Source organism: Phoca vitulina, unplaced genomic scaffold (assembly GCF_004348235.1).
Source record: "Phoca vitulina isolate PV1807 unplaced genomic scaffold, GSC_HSeal_1.0 scaffold3, whole genome shotgun sequence".
Classification (NCBI taxonomy): domain Eukaryota; kingdom Metazoa; phylum Chordata; class Mammalia; order Carnivora; family Phocidae; genus Phoca; species Phoca vitulina.
In genome coordinates this window covers 79,541,619-79,561,446 of record NW_022589706.1, presented here as the reverse complement: position 1 = coordinate 79,561,446, position 19,828 = coordinate 79,541,619, and the positions used below count along the sequence as shown (strand labels likewise).

At 38.1% G+C, this 19,828-nt stretch overlaps 1 protein-coding gene across 1 annotated transcript in view; it reads left to right on the top strand.

The window, feature by feature from the left end:
• Positions 1 to 10,845, top strand: part of TACR3 (tachykinin receptor 3) — a 73,073-nt gene extending 62,228 nt beyond the window's left edge. Inside the window, exons 4-5 of the mRNA XM_032400931.1 lie at positions 8,524 to 8,720; positions 10,188 to 10,845. Of these exons, the coding sequence (XP_032256822.1) occupies positions 8,524 to 8,720; positions 10,188 to 10,500 (510 nt within the window). The 3' untranslated portion in view covers positions 10,501 to 10,845. The remainder of the gene's footprint in view (positions 1 to 8,523; positions 8,721 to 10,187) is intronic.
• The last annotated feature ends 8,983 nt before the right edge of the window (positions 10,846 to 19,828 follow it).

The window sequence follows — 19,828 nt, the reverse complement described above, 5'->3', positions numbered from 1 at the left end:
CAATTCCTTGGCAAAATAAGGTTGTCTGACTACCCTTCACTTAACCATCCCCTGAGTATGTTAAATGAGGAAAGAAGCCAGGACTACTTCTAAAGGTCTTGAGAAGGAGAATGTATGCAAAATGAGCCTGAGCTAATGAAGAATTAAGAGATCCAGGAATCCTAGCTCTGAACCTACCTTTGGGATGCTGAGAAAGCACCCCACCTCCTGGGTTTTAAGTCTTACACCCATAAAATGGAGAAGCTATATGGTCAAAGGTTTGTCATGAAGGTCAGAGAAGTTCATACATTGGAAAGATTATTTTTCAATGATTATAAAAAGCACTAAGCTTGTTACTAAAGTCAAAAGTGAATACCACGCCACTGAGTCATCCGTCAGTATCACCCTCAAATGCACCTGCTGGCCTTGCCTCACTCAAAGGACAATGTTGCTATCAGCATGCTTTTCCTTTGCTGAGCCTCAAAATGAGTGTTAGAACTACCGTCCGGATGCATAGAGCGCAGGACCTGGGCTGAACGTTGCATTCTGTAGCAGAGTCCGTGGCACCAGAAACAAGCGCAGGAAGGTAATGAGGGAAAAGGTAAGGGAATAGAAGCTTTGGAAGGGAGGATGAAATAAGTAGAGCAGAGGATAAATTTGAAAACACTGCTGTACCTTCTAGAGTTTATAAAGGAGAAATCTGAAATGCAGAGTCAGGAATGGGCTCTTCACCGCACTCCAGTTAAAATGTAACAACCCAGCCCCTCTCCCTAAGAGCACAAATACTGATCAAAGAATTTCAAACTTCATTCCCATTACCAGACCACTATCTCGTAGTCCATTATGAATTAGTATTATGTTTTGTCAACATGTTGTGAATTGTATTCTTGTATTACATTTTTGTGTTAATTTGCTAAACATACACTTTAAAGTAATCCACGCTTTTTAACCATACTCTGACATTCCTTTCCATTCTAATAAAACAGAAGCCTCAAAAACATGACTTTGTCCCAGTATTCACAATATGTGACAATTCCTTTTCAAAAACTCATTAAAATTACTCTTGATTGTTTGGACACCCATGAAATGCTGGTAAATAAATCTACTTCTACTGTTTTTGTAAACCGTAGAAATTGTTTTCTGGCTATTTTCTATTTTAATTTTCTTCCTCTAACCTAACAAGCCATAACAGCTCTGCTCCTTCAGAGGTGAACACCTAAGTGTGATAACAAAGAAGTCTTTTGCTTTAATCAAGGGGACCACTCTTCAGTCTAAGCTCGAGTGACAGATTCAATTGGATTTTTGAATTGTATAACAACCAAGAAAAATCCATCATCTCATTTAGCAAGCAAGCTTTCTATATGCAGTGTCATTATTTCCGCTGCAAAGGAATTAACCATGGAAAACAGTGCTCCTGAGGAAGACCGTATATAACCTAAGTGAGGCTCATCTGATGCAAATGGAGATCCTGGTCTATTTCTGATATTGCTAAAAGCAATTCTACCGGCAATCCAAACCCCTCTGGAAATCTCCATTTTCTGGGACCCTGTAGGGTATTTGCGTCCTATTTTGCTGGGCATGAAGCCATATCATCTAGTGCCCTCAGCATTTCAAACCCTGTTGCTGACTTTTCAGGCTGCCATAAGAACATACAATAGACTGGTGGTTTAAACCACAGACATTTATTTTCTCGCTGTTCTGGAGGCCAGCCATCTGAGTTGAAGGTGTCGTCGGAGCTGGTTTTCTCTACGGCTTCTCTGCTTGGTTTGCAGGTGGCTGCAAACCTCTGTCTTTCCACGGTCTTCCCTCTGTGTGTCAGTGTTCTAATCCCTTCTTCTTTCAACAACACCGGTCATACTGATTGAGGCCTCCTCCTAATGAATTCATTCTAACTTAATTACCTCTTTCAACACCCCATCTCCAAATTCAGTCTCATGCTGAGGTACTGGGGATTAGGACACCAACATGAATTTTGAAGACTGACATCAGCAAGACGACAAAATAAGACATCTCTTGTCATCTCCCTGATAACAATGTGGCATGCATCCACAGGCAGAAGTGCCTTTGTAGGAGCTGAAGGATCCAGATGGATCTGGTGCAGTCCAAGAAAGAGGAGAGTCATTTTGAGGAGGCAGGCCTGCATCCAGGAGGCTAAAACCAGGTCCCAGCTGTAGACCCAGAAACAGCTCTATACCCTGGAGGATTTGGCTCTTGCCTCATTTGGCTTTAGCTCTTTCACCAGCACCAAACACCAAAGGATCCAGGAGGAATCTCACCCACCGTGAGTCGGGTAATGGACCTCCATGCAGCTCTGGACCCTACCGTGGCACAGGAACCAGCTCTAGCTCCTCTCAGCTACAGTCCAGGAGCCCTGGACAAACTGATTTAGATAATCACCCATGGGCCAGAGAGCCATGTGGAAGTCCAGGAGTCTAGCCGAGAAGTTCCAGCACAGCACTAGAGAAAAGAAAAAATGTGATGCAGATGCCCTGGAGAGGGTAAGAAGACAGTTTGACTGCCCCCACGTCACCTCTCCCTGAAAGTGACACAGCTCAGAGCCAAGAGGGTCTTCTCAGAGGTGATTTCTCCCAAGGGGGGAAATGAAAGTATGTGAGTGAGTGAGTACCCACTGCCCCAGCTCTGCAGGGTGCTGCCAAAAAGGCCCATTTCTCTCTCCCTCCATCCAGAGAACTGAGTCAGGAGCTGCTGAACTAGGAGGCAGGTGAGTGGCTGGGAAAACAGCAAGCAGGGTAAATGGAACCTAGCAGAAGGACTTGGATTCTACTAACCAGTCATGGACTCTACAGGAGGCCAGTCCACAAGCAGCTGGGGATGCCTCTCCTGCAGGTCTCCCACTGGCCCAGTTATAAGATGAATACAGTCTGAGGATCTGATGTGAAGGACAGGGACTATAGTTAACTATACTGGATTATATATTGGAAAGTTGCTAGTAAATTTTCAATGTACTTACCACACACACACACATGCACAAACCAAAAACAGTAATTATGTGTAAGCTTATTGTGTTAATCATCTCACAATACATACATGTATCAAATCATCACATTGTGCACTTTAAATGTACACATTAGATATCAATTATATCTCAATAAAGCTATAAATAAATAAATAAACAAGGTTTGTAAACTTAAAAAAAATGGGGGAACACAATTTGGTCCATAAGAAGACTCCATACATTTTTGTCTCCAACCATGATCCCATAACATCAGACCTTATTCATCTTGCTTTAATGTACTTCCTTTTCTAATTTCATCTCATCTTCCCTTTTGTGGCTGCTTTGCTTTCTTTGGCTTTAGACCATCATAAGCCTAAAATTTTATGATGCTTTCAAAGTCTAAGTTTTCAATGGAAAAAATGAAAATACACTAAAAACGAAACATGTAAAGAAGTAGAGTCCAAATACAACACTGCACACACACACACACACACACACACACACACACACAGAAATGTTTTCCACACTTGCACTTACACACACATATAGGTTTTTTTCGTTTGCTTGGACTTGACATAATTTCTTACAGGCATTACTCTAACGTTAAATGTGGGCATGTGTTACTTGGAATCGGCACCAGTGTCACCTTTCTTGGATGACACTGACACAGTGCGCCCGTATTCTCATCTAATTCTAAAATCACTAGTAAAATTCAACTCGGCTTCTGGACCCTGGTGCCCTTTTTTTCACAACTATTATTACTGAGTTCTTATGTTCTCACTCAAAACTGAAATTTTTAAGCCTACTGAATGTAACTGAAGCAACAAAAGCTCAACCTAAATAGCCCATGAAATGGTACTTTACATTTTGATGCTTTTTTTTTTTAATATTTTATTTATTTATTTGACAGAGAGAGAGACAGCAAGAGCAGAAACACAAGCAGGGGGAGAGGGAGAGGGAGAAGCAGGCTTCCCGCCGAGCAGAGAGCCCGATGAGGGGCTCCATCCCAGAACCCCGGGATCAACGACTGAGCCACCCAGGCGCCCCTACATTTTGATGCTTTTATGGAAATTTTTCCCGCATCCTACTCTAGAGGATTTTATCTTAATTTGCTAATGTGTGGTTAACATAAGCAGGCCTGCAATTTTGACTTAAATATAAATCCATTTAAGAATGTTTGTACAGACCAAAGGCGTGGTGAGGTGGTAAGATGTGACCCATGGGACGGTCCTCCAGAACAGACGTTCTGAAGAGGTTCTAATCATAGCAAGAAGCCTCCTGTCACATGACGTTGAAAACTTCCGGGTCAGACGTTTAGGAAGAATAAATCCTACACTGAAGAATATAATCTTAGGCATTTTTTATGGTTGGCACCATTTTATTGCATTTCCTAGACTTACTTTTTTTCTCTTTTATGACCTAAACTTCAAAATCATTCCTCCTACACTAATTTAATATGAAAGATAAGAACAGCTGCAGGCATTCCAGTCTAACCGCTATAGGATACAAAAATCAAGGATTTTTTTTTTCCCTTTGATACACAAACAAAAGGTTCCCAAAGCTTATTTTCACTTACCAGGACATGCATTTCAATCCTGCCTATGTGAGTAAAGTGGATTCTTAACTACTAAAGCACACAGTAGAACCGTATGAGCTACATCACTTCTGTCCCACCTCCCTTCTTCCTCCTGCTGGTAAGTGTCTGTGCCAAAGACAGTGGGCAGCCACGACTGTCCTTGTTGCCATGGAAAATGGAAAATAAATCCCATTGCCTCAGAAGTGGGATGCATCTCAGATTTATGAAATACCCAACATCAATCAATCTTTAAATCAAGTTGTAACACAGTTTGTTAAGACATGGTGAGAGATTTGAATTGTCTCTATCCCAGTCTCTAATCTTGCCTAAAAATTTCAGGATTTTCAGGAAGTCTACCAAACTAAATCCTTTCCTGCTTGGTATTTATGTGCTAGTGCCATTGCCCAGCCGTGAGACACGGGGGAACTGTTCACGGCTTTTGCGCATCTATCATTGCTCAAGGTTTGTGCTTCAAAGTGCTCTTTTCCTTAGCAATTTAAAGCATAGGATTACAATTTCATGATTTTGGCACTTCACAGAGCAATGCAATTTCTCCCACCTACGACCCTGCTTTTGCATTTACATGACACCTGGGGTCCTGAAAGTTGGATATCTGAAATAATTCCACAAGATTTTGTGAGCAGAGACTAAAGCTAACAGTTAAAATGTATTTTATAGAAATAAAAAAGTGAAGTATATTATAACCATGTTTCACTGTAAAAGATATTTTCTTTGAGTCTTTTAGAGTTTTCCTTATTTTCAAATAAGTTTCTAAATGTTTTATAACAAGGTCCACAAGGCCCTATATCTGTGAATTAGAAGTTATCTGAAACTTCTGTTCCAGAGGCATTTTCATTTAATTTAATTCTCCACATGCACTTTAATTTTTCCACATTATTGATGGTTGGAATTCACTTAAAAGATTCGGATAGCCTTTGTAGGTCTTTAACTACTATTGTTGGAAAACAACTTCATGCACAGGGAGTTTGTGGACAGCCTGCAAAAAAGCATTCAGAGAAGCTTTTATGCATATTTGCTGATACTGTATTTATCACAGTAGCCTCTACCATGTTCACACTGTCATAGATTTTTTTTTTTGCCCTTAACATTTATTCAGAATAAAATTTAATGTTTTCATGCACCTAAAATAATATATTGGTTATATTGTTTGTACACTCATACTCTTTTGAATTTGTTTGCCTAGAAAAATGAAATAGCAATAAAACATCAGGCTCATTTTATACATGCATGTCCATTTTAAACTTGGAGGACAAATGATACCAGTAATTAATGACCAAGTAAAATTGGGGACATCTCTTAACCACCTATATGACTCTTCATTTCTTTTTTTATTCACTTCCATGTATTTATTTAAAAAAAATTTTGAGCACTGATTATGTATGAAGTCCAATCTATGTGCCTGAATCCATCAGCAGAAAAACAAAGCAAGCAGAAGATTCTTGCGCTCTTATATTCTAACATGAGGAGACAGAAAGTAAAGAATAAACATAACAAACTGAAAATAAAGAGCAAGCTAAGGAGTTTGGTGCTGGAAGGGCAGACTGCAATTTTAAACAGGCTGGTCAGAATGGGAGTCACAGAGAAAGTGACAGTTGTGCAAAGGCGTGAAGAACATGAGGGTGGTACCCTGTGGGAATAATTGGGGGAAGAGTGTTCTGGAGGGCAAATAATTTGGGGCAGGAGCTTGCCTGTTGTATTCAAGGAATAGTATGATGTTCGTATATTCAAAATAAAAAGGCAATAAAACTTGTTTCATTCAGTCTTCTATCCCTGGGCTACAGTTACCATGCACCAAATCATTCTTGCTTATAATAAACTAGTAAGTTCTCATAAATATTATTTCAATTTTATATGCACTTGTTTATATTCACCACATTTCCATGCATTTTTTATTTACATTTTTTCATTATATTGTAAGCTTCTTCAGGATAAGAAATGGGTCCTCTACTCATTATTTTTCTCTATTCTGTTTTCTAGACCCAAGAGACATTCAACAAATGTTATTAACTGTAGACAGGAAGAAAAAAGATTTAAGAATCTTAGTTTTAAAACTCCAGCCATGGGGCGCCTGGGTGGCTCAGTTGGTTGAATGTCTGCCTTCGGTTTGGGTCATGATCTCGGGGTCCTGGGATCGAGCCCTATGTCGGGCTCTCTGCTCGGCGAGGAGTCTGCTTATCCCGCTGTGCTTTCCCTCTCTCTCTCAAATAAATAAAATCTTAAAAAAAAAAAAAAAAAAACTGCGGCCTTGTTTCATGAATCACAGTGGTCAAATCTTTTGGTCTTTGCCTTAGTTTCCTAAAGCACAATTGAAAACCAACTAATAAGTTGTTAAATACATGAAACATTGTATAAATGTGAATTAAAATATGGTTCTCACTTATATTCCACAAATATATGAATAAGAAATCACAGAGATAAATGCAGAAATCTGAATACAGCTTTTCAGGAAAAAAAAAAAAATCAGCTTAAAGAGCATGGAGAAAAAAATGCTTTAGATGGTGTGGCCAGTGATGACATTCTGTGACCTATTGACCTAGATCTTCAGCTCTGATGAAGCTCAATACTAGTTACCTCGATGGTACGGTGATTAGGCCCTTGGGAAAGCTTTGCCTTCCACATTGATCCACTTCATGCTTTGCCTTGTTCTAGAATCATGTCTCTCCTGACTCTTAACCTTGCCAACTTTTCATCTGAATCCCAAACTTGCAGTGAAATGATGAGTACAGTCCATAAATATTGTATTTTCTTAGTTCTAAGATGCCTCATAGATCACTGATGTCGGGACTCTCTCTGATTTGTGTGCTGATCTGACTAGGGATAAACCCCAAAATTATTTTATTTAACATATATCATTCTAAACATTTTACTATTTCCAAATTGCCAAAAGAAGTATGGACAAATTTAGTAGACAGATTGCTGGTGAGAAATATTAAATGAGGTCATCATAGAATATTATTATTTCCTTTTCCACACAAAGCCAAGCTGCTTTGAGCCTACCTTTCTTATAGTCACAGACAATGGACAGATTTTATTTCATTTAGGGACACATAAAACATCCTCCCATTTAACCTACTATTGCAAATTGTACATTGTCATTCATTATTCATTCATTCCATATCTAATTTATTTTCAGCTATATACTTTGGATTGTGCTAGATGCTGGGAATATTAAGATAATTAAGACAGTCTCTCTGCCTTTTAGGAACTTAAGGCCTAGTGGTGGAGAAATAAAGGTTGATAGGCTACTTTGGCCAGGGCTTTCTAGAATATTTTGTTTCAAAGGTGTGGAAACCAAGGAAATGATCCATGCTTACCAAATTCATAAGACCTAATGTATAAACCAGTTGATTGCCTATTTACAAATTTAAAGTTAATGATATTTCCTCAGACTAATGTGAATACTCATAATCACTATCCAGAGAAACCTTTCCCAATACCAGATTACAAGAGAAACCAAGTTGATATTCAGAAGGTTGCCTGGTGAGCATGGTATTAGAGTAAAGAAATCTGAATGGTCTTAAGCTATAGTCAGGCTATGGTAAATACTGAGGAACCAGCCCAACCCTTACAGCCTAAATTACCCCCACCATGACTCAACAGTCAGTTTCTCTAGATATAATATCTCTGCTATTTTACTGTTCAGGCTAGCACAGCCAAATCTTGCTCCTCTCTCCCCTAAGCTCGTTGGATTTTTGTAAACACTTATTTTCTTCAGGCCAATTAATATATATTTGTTTCTGTTTTGAGTTAGTGCCATCCATTCACTTGGGGTAGGCAATGAAGGAATGGTGACATCAGCATGCTTTCTTGAGACTTATCTTAGGCAGCTGTCCCTGGCTTACCTCCCACTTTTTAATACTAATCCTTAGGCATGCTATATGTATTTAACTATATTGGCAGAAGAATATGATTTGCAGTAAGCTACTGCAACTAATACATTTAATGACTTTTAAATTTTCCAAAACTGACCTCTTTCCTTCTTTCCTTCTAGGTTGTAAAAATGATGATAATTGTTGTGGTGACATTTGCCATCTGCTGGCTGCCTTATCATATTTACTTCATCCTCACTGCAGTCTATCAACAGCTAAATAGGTGGAAATACATCCAGCAGGTCTACTTGGCCAGCTTTTGGCTGGCAATGAGCTCAACCATGTACAACCCCATCATCTACTGCTGTCTGAATAAAAGGTAGAAACAAAATTACCAAGCCCAAGTTTCTTGTCACTCCTGGCTTAGCTGAAAGCATATCATTTTGTTCCAGCTTCTTAGTGCAAATTAAAAATGCAAACGGAAGGAAAAATTTAAAAATTCACTGAGAGGATTACAGAGCTTGATTTTTTTCTAGACTTCCTCCTACTTAATGAAATAAAAATCCCACGTTAACAATTACGTCCTCAAAACAGAACTTAGAAGCTCTAACTGGGAAATTTTTATATGGCCTAAATTCTCCCTCCAGACCCTTCAGAATTTTGTCAGCTAAGAAAAAAAAAAATCCATCATGATTGAAGGAGGTGAGTTGAATATGTGCTCAAGTCCTCAAAGAAATGAAGACACTTCATAAAAATATACAGATAATTTTTATAAGATGGGGAGAAATGATGGCATATGTGAGTGGACTCTATTAACAAGGATGTCTTGTAAATAGACTTCAAAATAGCAGATGTTGCTGTGAGGGTTATAGAATCAACAGTAAGGTGAGGAGAATTCCAATCCTCCTGCCTATACAATGAGGTCAGTGAGTAAGACAGGGTGCAGTCTCCATGGAAATGGGCTGTGAAGAAATTAAAGTGGTCAGGGCAAAGCTACTTTTATAGTAAAGTTTTTAAAAGGCAGTATTTGACTATCGTCAAATTTAAGACTGGAAAGGAAGGTAAAATGTTTCCAGATAAAAACACCTTGATTGTATGTATAAAACACACGGAGGGGCAGGGTTAAATTTCATAAGATTGGTAATTCCCTGAAGAAACCAATGTGTTTTGAGCACAACTAGAAATAGAACTTCATGTAAGTAACTGTAAGCCAAATCCTAAACTCTCTTTCCAGATGGGCCTCCACTACACTGTGCCTAAGTTTGTTAAACACTTAATTCTTCCTTCTTTTTTTCATTAATTGCATAAGCCATATATCAATTCAAGCCACCCCACAAGCAGTACATCTGTTTTTAATCAACTTCACTTAATGGTTTACAAAGCAAAGGATTTTGTGCTTTCACATATAATTAGACAAAAACCATCAAGATTAGTAATTAATTCTAACATTAAATGAGACTTTAATGTATAAATGTGTAATCATTTCCGAAAGAAGCTATTTTGAAATATGTCATTTTTTAGTGCCTTAACCACCAAGCCTAATTCAATCACACTTCTGCAAACGTATAAAATTACTGAAGAAATGTACACTGTTTCTTTGGCATAAGGATTACCTGACGCTGTGCTTTTACTCTTCGATGACTTGCTTCTCATTGATAGGAAACTAAAATTCGAACAAGAAAACTTAAAAGACTAGTACCAATACTGTGGCATACATTTAAGAGTTGGAAATCAAATTCAAAACTCGATTTTGCTTAATTGCCTTAAGTAGGGCTTTCTGTGGCAATTGAAGGAAATTTCCACTTAAAAACATGACTTTTCCTTTCTGTGGCCTGCTTCTCTTCAGATTTCGAGCTGGCTTCAAGAGAGCATTTCGCTGGTGTCCTTTCATTGAAGTTTCTAGCTCCGATGAGCTGGAGCTCAAGACCACCAGGTTTCACCCCACTCGGCAAAGCAGCTTGTACACGGTGACCAGGATGGAGTCCATGACAGTGGTGTTTGAGCCCAGTGATGCAGACAACACCAAATCCAGTCAGAAGAAGAGAGCGACTCCAAGAGATCCAAGCTTCAGCGGCTGCTCCCGCAGGAATTCCAAATCTGCCTCCACCACTTCAAGTTTTATGAATTCGCCCTATACCTCTGTGGATGAATATTCCTAAATTCATTTCCTGAAGTGAGAGAGTCGTGTGAGGGCATCATGGTGTCAGCATAAGCCCCTATTCTCGTGTTTAGCAGTCCTGTCCTACCTACTCTCTGGAAACAGAGGGCAATTTTGGGCAGCTGTGCTTCAACTGAGGAAGGTAGAATAGAAATGTAACAAAGGCACTATTAAGATATTTGTCCCCTCAAAAATAAAATGGGCTTTGCATTTATTCTTTGAAAACTCTAAATTATTACATGCAACAAACCAACAATAGATCTGAAAAATACTTCTAAGGTGTTACACTTTTCTCATCTAAAAGTTGCAATTATACATTTATGACACTAAAGTAACATATGATTTTTCCAAGAGATTAAAGAAACTTTAAAAACATAACGTTGTAAGTGAATAAAAACAAAATCTATATAAATGAAACATTTTCATCTGTAGCTATAAAACAGAAAAAAAAAAATAAATGACTCATTTTCCCATTGGAATGAAGGAAAATTGCCTCAACGAGTAGGAATTAATGAAAATCTTTGCTCAAATGAACTTACTTTGTAGAATGAAAAATTTTAAAGATTTAAAGGTTTTCTCCATGAAATGTAACTGGAAAGGAAATCTAGCAAAATTATTAGACAGCTGTACATGTCATTCTCTTTATTATTTTCTCTGAGAAAATGGCTTCAAAAGAAAAAATAACCCTTTACTTTTTGACCGTTATATAAAGTACCAAGCTAAGAAATAGTCAAAGTTAGGACCTTAAAAGGACAAAGCAAATTATTTTTCACAGATATTTAAAAATTTTTAGCAAACAGGCAGATTATAAAACATTAAAGATGCCTTCTAATGAGAAGGGAAGAACCCCATTTGTCTCTGAAACTGGCTACCAATTTTTAGGCAAGAATTAAAGATCGTAATTCATAATTCTGATGGCAGGCAGGAACATCTACCAGCTCCAAAGGAAGAAGTGTTTCTCCCCATAACTCAAGGAAAAAGCTTAAGATGGACATCGACTTTATCAATTGTATAGTGTCCTTCTCCTATCCTCTCCCTGCATTGAAAAAAAAGTAAGGACTAGGGGAGGTATCAGAAAATATACTCAAATGCAAATCCTTAGAAAAGTAAGTCTACGTACCACCTATATGTACTAATAAACATGTGTAGAAAGGTGAATCAACTTTTAGAATAGAAAGCAGAACAAGAGTGGATACATGTGAGCTAATACCAGGCAGACAAGAGTATAATACACACCTTTCCACAGAGAGCTTTCCTTTTGTCTATTTAAATAATTCAGACATCCCCCAGAAAGAAATGAGCTAATGGTCCTAAAGAAGCATCTGTTTACTATAAAAAAATTTACTGTCATATTTCTAAGAGCCATAACACAAAAAAAGTACACTTTAAGTGTAGAATTCAGTGCTATAATCATCTTTCTTTGAATAAAAATACTGTCAATTTTGCTCAAAAAAGCAGAAACCTGAGAATGTGTATGTACAATACAAACTTTTCAAGAAGTTTAAAATATTCAGTTAGATTTTTTTAAAGCTACCCAGCTAAACTAATTACCTGTAATGCTTTACTGGATTGTTATGCCTCCATCAACATAGAACCAACTATTGTTTTGAAGAACAAGATAAAAGCAATTATTCAAAAGCAAATCATGGTCCATTGCTGCCACTACATTAAATTTTCCAATCCTCTTTCCTATTTTGGGCCCAAAGCCAGAAATATCTAATTATTACAAAGTGCTAAAAAAAAAAAAAGTCTATACAATTCCACCATGTGTTTAAGCTGATTTCTTCTGATTGTACCAATAAACAGACACACATATATACACTCACAGGTGTGTAAATACAATCATTCTAATGTATGTAACAGCTTCAAAGAATTAAATTCAAAATTGAATGCTAAAATAGTAAGTGGTTATTACAGAGTTGCCACAAAAAGATCAACAAATTCTATGAAGCTTGTGTGCATGCTTTGGATAAGCAAATTTATCATTATTTATCATTATTTAGTATTTAATTGTTGAATATAATTTTTTAAATGTTCATTCCAAAACATGTAAATGCTTATCATATAATGTTAAAGTGTCGAGAAAAAGTCTAATATTTTAAAGGAAAAATTATCTTCTTAAATTTACAAATGATTATGAGAGTAGCATTAGCATTCTAGATACATGGGGCCATATTCAGCTGCAGAACGTGAATGTGAAGTTTGGCCCTCAGGTTCACTGTAGTCAGCCACCACCAGATACAGTTTGAAAAACCTAATTCCTGGCCTTCATATGTTAGGAAAATTTAGTATAATTTGCTAGGACATCTATGGAAAAACATTGCTTCAATCCGCTGTTTGGTTTGGTTTATTTTGGTTTTTGTTTTATTGGGGTTTTCCAGTAGATTTGTTGTTGCTGTGCTTACCAAGTTTCATCTTTCGAGTGTGACAGAAACACCTTACTTAGGTCCAGAGGGCACCAGGAAAACTGACATCATTAACTCAATATTTATGACCTTAAATGAAAACTTATGAAGCAGAATTTTTAAGGTCAAAAGTTTAAAAAATAATATTAAAATCAGAACAATGTGAAAGAGAGAAGATTTTAGTCCTTTAGTCTGAATTTTGACACAGAATTATAGAATAACACACATGAAATCATTTTCAATAGAGGTCACTTTAAATAAAGCTATGCTGATATGTTCACATTTGTCAGGGCTTGGAATAATTTACCTCCAAAATTCACCCTACTCTCTGATGTTAAAGTTTACTCCAAATCTTTTCCATTATTTGAAGGTAAAAACTGACTAGAAATACTAGGCAGATGGTTAAAACATCCTAGGATATTTTGGATTTAAGCCAGCAACAGAAAAATACAAAATCTTTTGAGAAAAATCTGAGAGAATCAAAAAGACTTGCATCATTTTAAATATTTTTTTAAAAGACCAAAGTAAATAAATAATGAATGTTGCATTTTCATTATTTTGCATCTGGAAAAAGTGTTTTTGAAATTACCTGCATAGGAAAAAATTAAAGCAAACATGATTATTGTAGAATCTTATCTGACATCTTTTATTTTTTAGCAAGCTCAGTATGCTGCTGCAGTTTTCCATCTCCCAACTTCATGATGGTGACATTTCTGACCCAGCAGCCAAATTCGTATTCTTCTCCAGATCCTGCCAATCTCTCATCAACAGAGATCCGACCAACTTCAAAGTGACCTCCATGCTTACAAAGCACAAAAAAGAATGCCAAGAAGCTTAGCATCAAACCTCAGAAGTACAAAATAAATGTGAAAAATCAATGCTAGCCAGCTCAGATTTGAACTTGAATTTTGTTAATGCAGAATTTCATCAAAAAACTTCTGATTAGTGTCTGGTAAATTATTCCATCAAATGCAGTCAGGAGAGTTACAATTTCTCACACTTTTAACAGTAACAAATTGAGATCCCACTTGTTGCTGATAGCATTCTTACAGTTAAGGAAATGAAGCATGACACTGGCCATGTAGAATAATGTTGTAATAATTTCCCTTAGGGCTAAGCAGGAATGAAGAATAAAGTACAATAGCTCTGTACAAGGTCAGTGATTGTGTGTTATAAAATAGCTTGGCAAAAATTCTGTGTATATAAGAAATAAATGAATATAAAGTTTGTAGCTAGTGAATAAAGTATTTTTAAGTTGTTCTAGTTATACTGAATAGTTTAATACATTCATACCCTTTGTATATGTGGTAATATGTGACAGATTTGAATTTGCTTTTTTCTTTAAAAATATTAAAAATAATATTAAAAACAAAAGCAGTCCTAATATTTTCCTCCTGGCTAGCAAAAAAAGGTCCTAAGTTGTCTGAACACACTCACCCTCAGAACTATATTGTGCTTTGCTTTCTTCCTTAGTTTTCCTCATTGAAAATATCTAGTTTTCCTTAGTTACCTTGATGCAGGAGAAAAACATCTATGGAAAGAAAAGTTATCAAAATGTAGAAAATATCCTGTGTGGAGAGCACATGAATTGGAATATAGAGTATAGAGCATAGCATTTTAGAGCTACAGCATCAGGTCTCTAACAAATGACAGACGAGTTTAAAGCTAAGCCTCACCAACTGAGAGCTGGGGAACCTGGGGCAAGTGATTCTGCTCTGAGCCTCATTTTAACTCATCAATAAAAAAAGAGAAAATAATAATTTCTTCAAAATGCCGATGTGAGAATTGAATGAGCTTATGCATGAATAGCACAGGGCCAAACATTAAACACATGTTCAAAACTTCATTAGTATCATTGTGTGCATGGGGAGAATATTAAAGAAACCTTTTCATGCCTCTATCAATCTGCCCCCAACCAAAGCTCTTTGAGGCATTAGTAGCCATATAGCCTCCTAAGCCTTAGTTAGCCCTGGGCTATTTTCAGAGTCTGCGCAAGATCTCATGGATTATGTATGCGTTTTCTGGGAATGTGCTCTCTGGCCCTGGGCCCCCATGCAGGGGAAAGCTGTATAGGTGAAGGGTTAGAAATGGCCAATTAATAGAAGTGGCTTTGGACATGTGAAGTTAAACTCACTTCTCAAGAAAGATGCAGCCATTTTAGGTTGAAGAATAAGAATATTCAAAATAAAATAGATAAGGAAGAGAATGCAGAAATTTTCTTTTCAGGGCTCCTGGGCAGCTCCACAGACTGCTTTCTTGGTGTTCCTCCATGTGTGTGAGAAGAATGCCCAGAGACAATTCCACGTCAGGTGTCAGCAATGACCCTCATTGCCTATCCATTTCCAACAGCTGTAAAGACATCTTCCTTGATCTACTTCCTCAACCCCACTCAGATACAAGCCAAGTATCCTCTACCCTATCTTACCAACTTATCAATAAAGGGAAGAGAAAAAAGAAGCAGGATATCTCCACCGGCCCACCACACATCCAAAGCATCGGGACAGCCTCTAGCTCTTAAAATATACCCAAGGTTCAACTGATACACACCATGTCAACCGCTACAAACCTGGTCCAAGCACCATCATCTCCTACCTGGCTTATTGCAAAAGTCTCTACCCCATGCCTTCCCAAAAATTGATTCTCAATAAAGCAATCAGAGTGATTCTTTTAAAATAACTTCACATCATTTCACTCCTTTGCTCACAATCCTCTCAGGGCTTCCCACTTCACCTAGAAAAAAATATTTTCTTCAACCACAGTGGAATGAAACTAGAACTCAATAACAACAACAACAACAAAAAGTAGAAAATTCATAAATATCTGGAAATTAAACAACATGCTCTTAACTAATCAAAAGATCAAAGAATAAATCACAAGGGAGATTAGAAAACACTTGAGATGAATGAAAACAAAAATACAGGGCACTTGGGTGACTCAGTCATTTAAGCGTCTGTCTTCTGCTCCCTCATCAGGCTCCGCAGGGAGCCTGCTTCTCCCTCTCCCTCTGCTGCTCTCCCTGCTTGTGCTCTCTCCCTCTCTCTGCCAAATAAATAAATAAAATATTAAAAAAAAAAAAAGAAATATGTATTTGGCCCTAGGTCCCATTTCTAACACAAAGCTCTTAAAACTCTTGGAATTTCCTAAATTCTGAGAGCAATAATGAGTTGTTATGTTAATGAGGTGACTTTTGGACCCTGCCTAAGGATTAGGATTGGTTGCCAGGAGAACTAACCCTGTGATGAAAGGGTTGGAACTTTCAGTCCCACCCCTTTACTTCTAGAGAGGGGTCATGGAATGAAGTTGAATCAATTGCCAATGGCAGTGATTTAATCCATCATGCTTGTCTATGTAAGGAAATCTCCATAAAAACACAAAAGCACTGGGTTCAGGGAACTTCTGGGTTGGTGAACACATGGAGGTACTAGGAGAATGGCGCACCTGGAGAGGGCATGGATGCTCCACACACTTTCCCCACACCTCGCCCTGAGCATCTCTTCCATCTGGGTGTTCCTGAGTTATATCCTTTTATCATAAGCTGGTGATCTAGTAAGTGAAATATTTCTTTGAGTTCTGTGAGCTACTCAAGCAAATTAAGTGAACCCCAATAGGAGGTGATGAGAACCTCTGATCTATAGCCAGTTGGTCAGAGGTACAGGTAAACAACCTGGACTTGCAATTGGCATCCTGAATCGGAGAGGGTTGTTGGAACTTCCCATCTGTAACCAAAGGGTAAGAAACACAGATTAACAACCCTGGCTTCAGACTGGCATATGAATTGGAGGTAGGCGGGGAAGCAGTCTTATAGGATCAAGCCTTTAACCTGCGGATTCTGAGACTGACCGAATTGAGTTGAATTCTCAGACACCCTGCTCGTGTCTGAGAATTGCTTGATGTGTGGGAAGACCCCCTGCCCGACTCCCCCCCCCCCCATACACACACATACACACGCGTTGCAATTTGGTCCAGGAACCCAAAAGACCCTGAAAGGGAACATAAGAATGTTTTTCAGAAAACCCTAGCCCAGGGGTAGAATTTACCCTAGACTCAGAAGCATGTTGCAATAGGATTCCAATCATATAACAAAAAGTAATCCGCTGATTCAGTGTTTCTGGTTACAAGCAATAGAAATGAACTCAGGTACTCTTCGAAAGAATTTTATAATACACGTTAGGTATCTAACGAACTCTGAGAACTGGAAGAACAAGCCTGGGGCAATGCAGTCACTGGAGACAGACAAAAGAACATCTCAGAGCCACGAAAGTAGCAATACTGCCACCAGAACTGCTGGGCGCAATCACGGTTCTTCACAAAATTTTCATCCCCCAAAGCAGGCAGCCAGCACGGCTGAAGAAGCGCTGCGGCCCTAGCCTCTGGAAATTGCACGTCGGAGCCGCTGCTGCACCGCCTTCGCTGGACTGAGTCTTCCTGCGTCTCCGCTGCTTTGCTCACCCGCTTCCGATCCAAAGCCCACGGCGGCTGCATCCGATTGGGGTAGCCTACGCTGGGTGCACGCCCTCAGCTCCAGGCCCAGTTGAAAATGAGGATTAGATTTCCTGCTTCTAAAATGGGAGCCAGGCTCTGCCTCGTAGGTGGAAATTCCCCAAACACACATGCTACATATTCAGTAAGGATGGCAGATGTTTGTAACAGGTGCCTTGGGGAAAGGAAATATATTTAAAAGTTATGTAAATACCTTTAGTTAGTAGAAGCACAGTTTACAGTTTTCCTTTTATTTTTGTTTTAACCATATTTTCCTTAACAAGCAAATACTGTATAAGTTATAAAAATTTTCAAGAGCATTATTCTGCAGAAAAAAAGTGAAGCTTTCAATTTTAATTGAATTCATAAGAAATGTGTCCACTTTTTTTCAAGGTTATTGTTACCGTGGCTTGCGAACATGAAAAACAATTGCTACGGTTTTTGGAGGTTAGACTATTTGGCTACTGATTGGCAGATGACATCGCTGTTAGGAGAAATGAACATAATTACTCCCTAAATATAATGTCCCATTCATAAACACATGTATAAATTAAAGTAACTGCTGTGACTCTGACAAGCCAAACAAGGAATGATGAATGATGACCCCATCTCCTCCTCAGGACCTTGAAATTGCCCAGTCTGAGATTTCAGGAGGACAAGGTGAAGACCTCTTTTGATTAATTTATATTTTATTAGCAATAAAATGGTCTTTTCAATTTATAACAAGACACACGTAGTTCCTTTTAAAGTATATTGGAAAAGCTATAGAAAAAGATCCTAGCGTATGAATGAAAAGACATCAGAATATGGTCCTGTGTGCTAAATCAGAATTCTCATTTGCACCAGAGGTCTCAAATGTTGGGTTCCATCTTCCTCCAACCTCCGAATAACCTGAGAGTGGATCTGTATGGGCAGTCCTAGGTGGCCTGAGAGGACAAATATATAACAAATATATTCCCTGAGCATATGCTTATGCACCAGGCTAAAGAAAGCACAAAAACATGTAAAGCTTCAACTTTGTGTTTCTAAAAGGCAGACCCCAAAAGTACATGACTCTTTAACACTGCACCATTAAGTCTTAGATAAGCAAGTGTAGTGGGTGGAGAGAGTTTGCGGGATGCACGGTTGAACTAATTGATTTCAAAATAAGCAATCACAATAGCAACAAATTCTGAGCACCCAAGAAGCTACCGAGAACCTGAACTAGGCAAAGAGAGACCAAGTGAAACTGCCCTAGTGGGCAGTACAGTGGGGACCCTGGATCAGTGAAGAGTTGTCTGATGGTTTTAAGCAAGAGAAACTGACTCAGAAATGTTCAGTACTAGGAGAAGAACCCAGACATCTCAAACAATTTTGCATAGTTAAATATATGTTTGTATATTCGTAGAATTCATGCTAAAATGACAATCTTGACAAATATGGCTCATTACTAAAAAATGAAGGAATTTGGCTGAAATTAAACTTTCTCTGCTTATATGATAAAGGTACAAGTGATCAAGAGCATAAATTTCCTAGACAACACTCTTCACCCTTTCATTTCAAGGCCTCATGAGTATAGGTCAGAATAACATTGTTTCTTTACTTAAGAATAGTCATCCAGGGGTGCCTGGGTGGCGCAGTTGGTTGAGCGACTGCCTTCGGCTCAGGTCATGATCCTGGAGTGCCTGGATCGAGTCCCACATCGGGCTCCCTGCTCGGCAGGGAATCTGCTTCTCCCTCTGACCCTCCCCCCTCTCATGTGCTCTCTCTCTCATTCTCTCTCTCTCAAATAAATAAATTAAAAAAAAAAAAAAAAAAAAAGAATAGTCATCCAGACTAAATGGTCCAAAAAATTGTGAAATTTAATAGCTGTCATATCTGAAAACACATGAACCACAAATATATGTATAGATTCAAATGGAAAAATGAGATATCATTAGCCTTCTTTAATATTGACTATGGATGTTAAAACATGAAATAAGTAAAAATACTCCTTATATGAAAATAATCACACAAAATAATTAATCATTACACTGATACTGATTTTTCCCCAATTACACAGAAGTTTTTCCTAATATCCTGGTCTATAGTTCAATTGCTTGCTCTTATATCCTGACAGGTGCTGTATATTCTTAGGTGATTAACAAATATTTCAATGGGCCGTGTATGGACACTGAAGAATGGACCTTTTAATATAGAAGATTTAAATATTTTAGAAAAAAATTGTTTTCAATTTTGTAAGTATGCATGCAAAGATTTTATAGGAAGTATCCTTCTTTGTTCTTGGCTTATGGGAAACCTTCTTTCAGACTTGGAGATCCAAGTTCCTGGTGAACCAAAATCAAGCAACCTCTTTGCAAGATCTTTTGACTCTGACTATGACAGCCGAAGGATACATGCTAGCTGTTCACTTCAGGCTGAAAAACCTACCACCTTAAGTTTAGAGATGGCTGCTTCCTCTCCTGG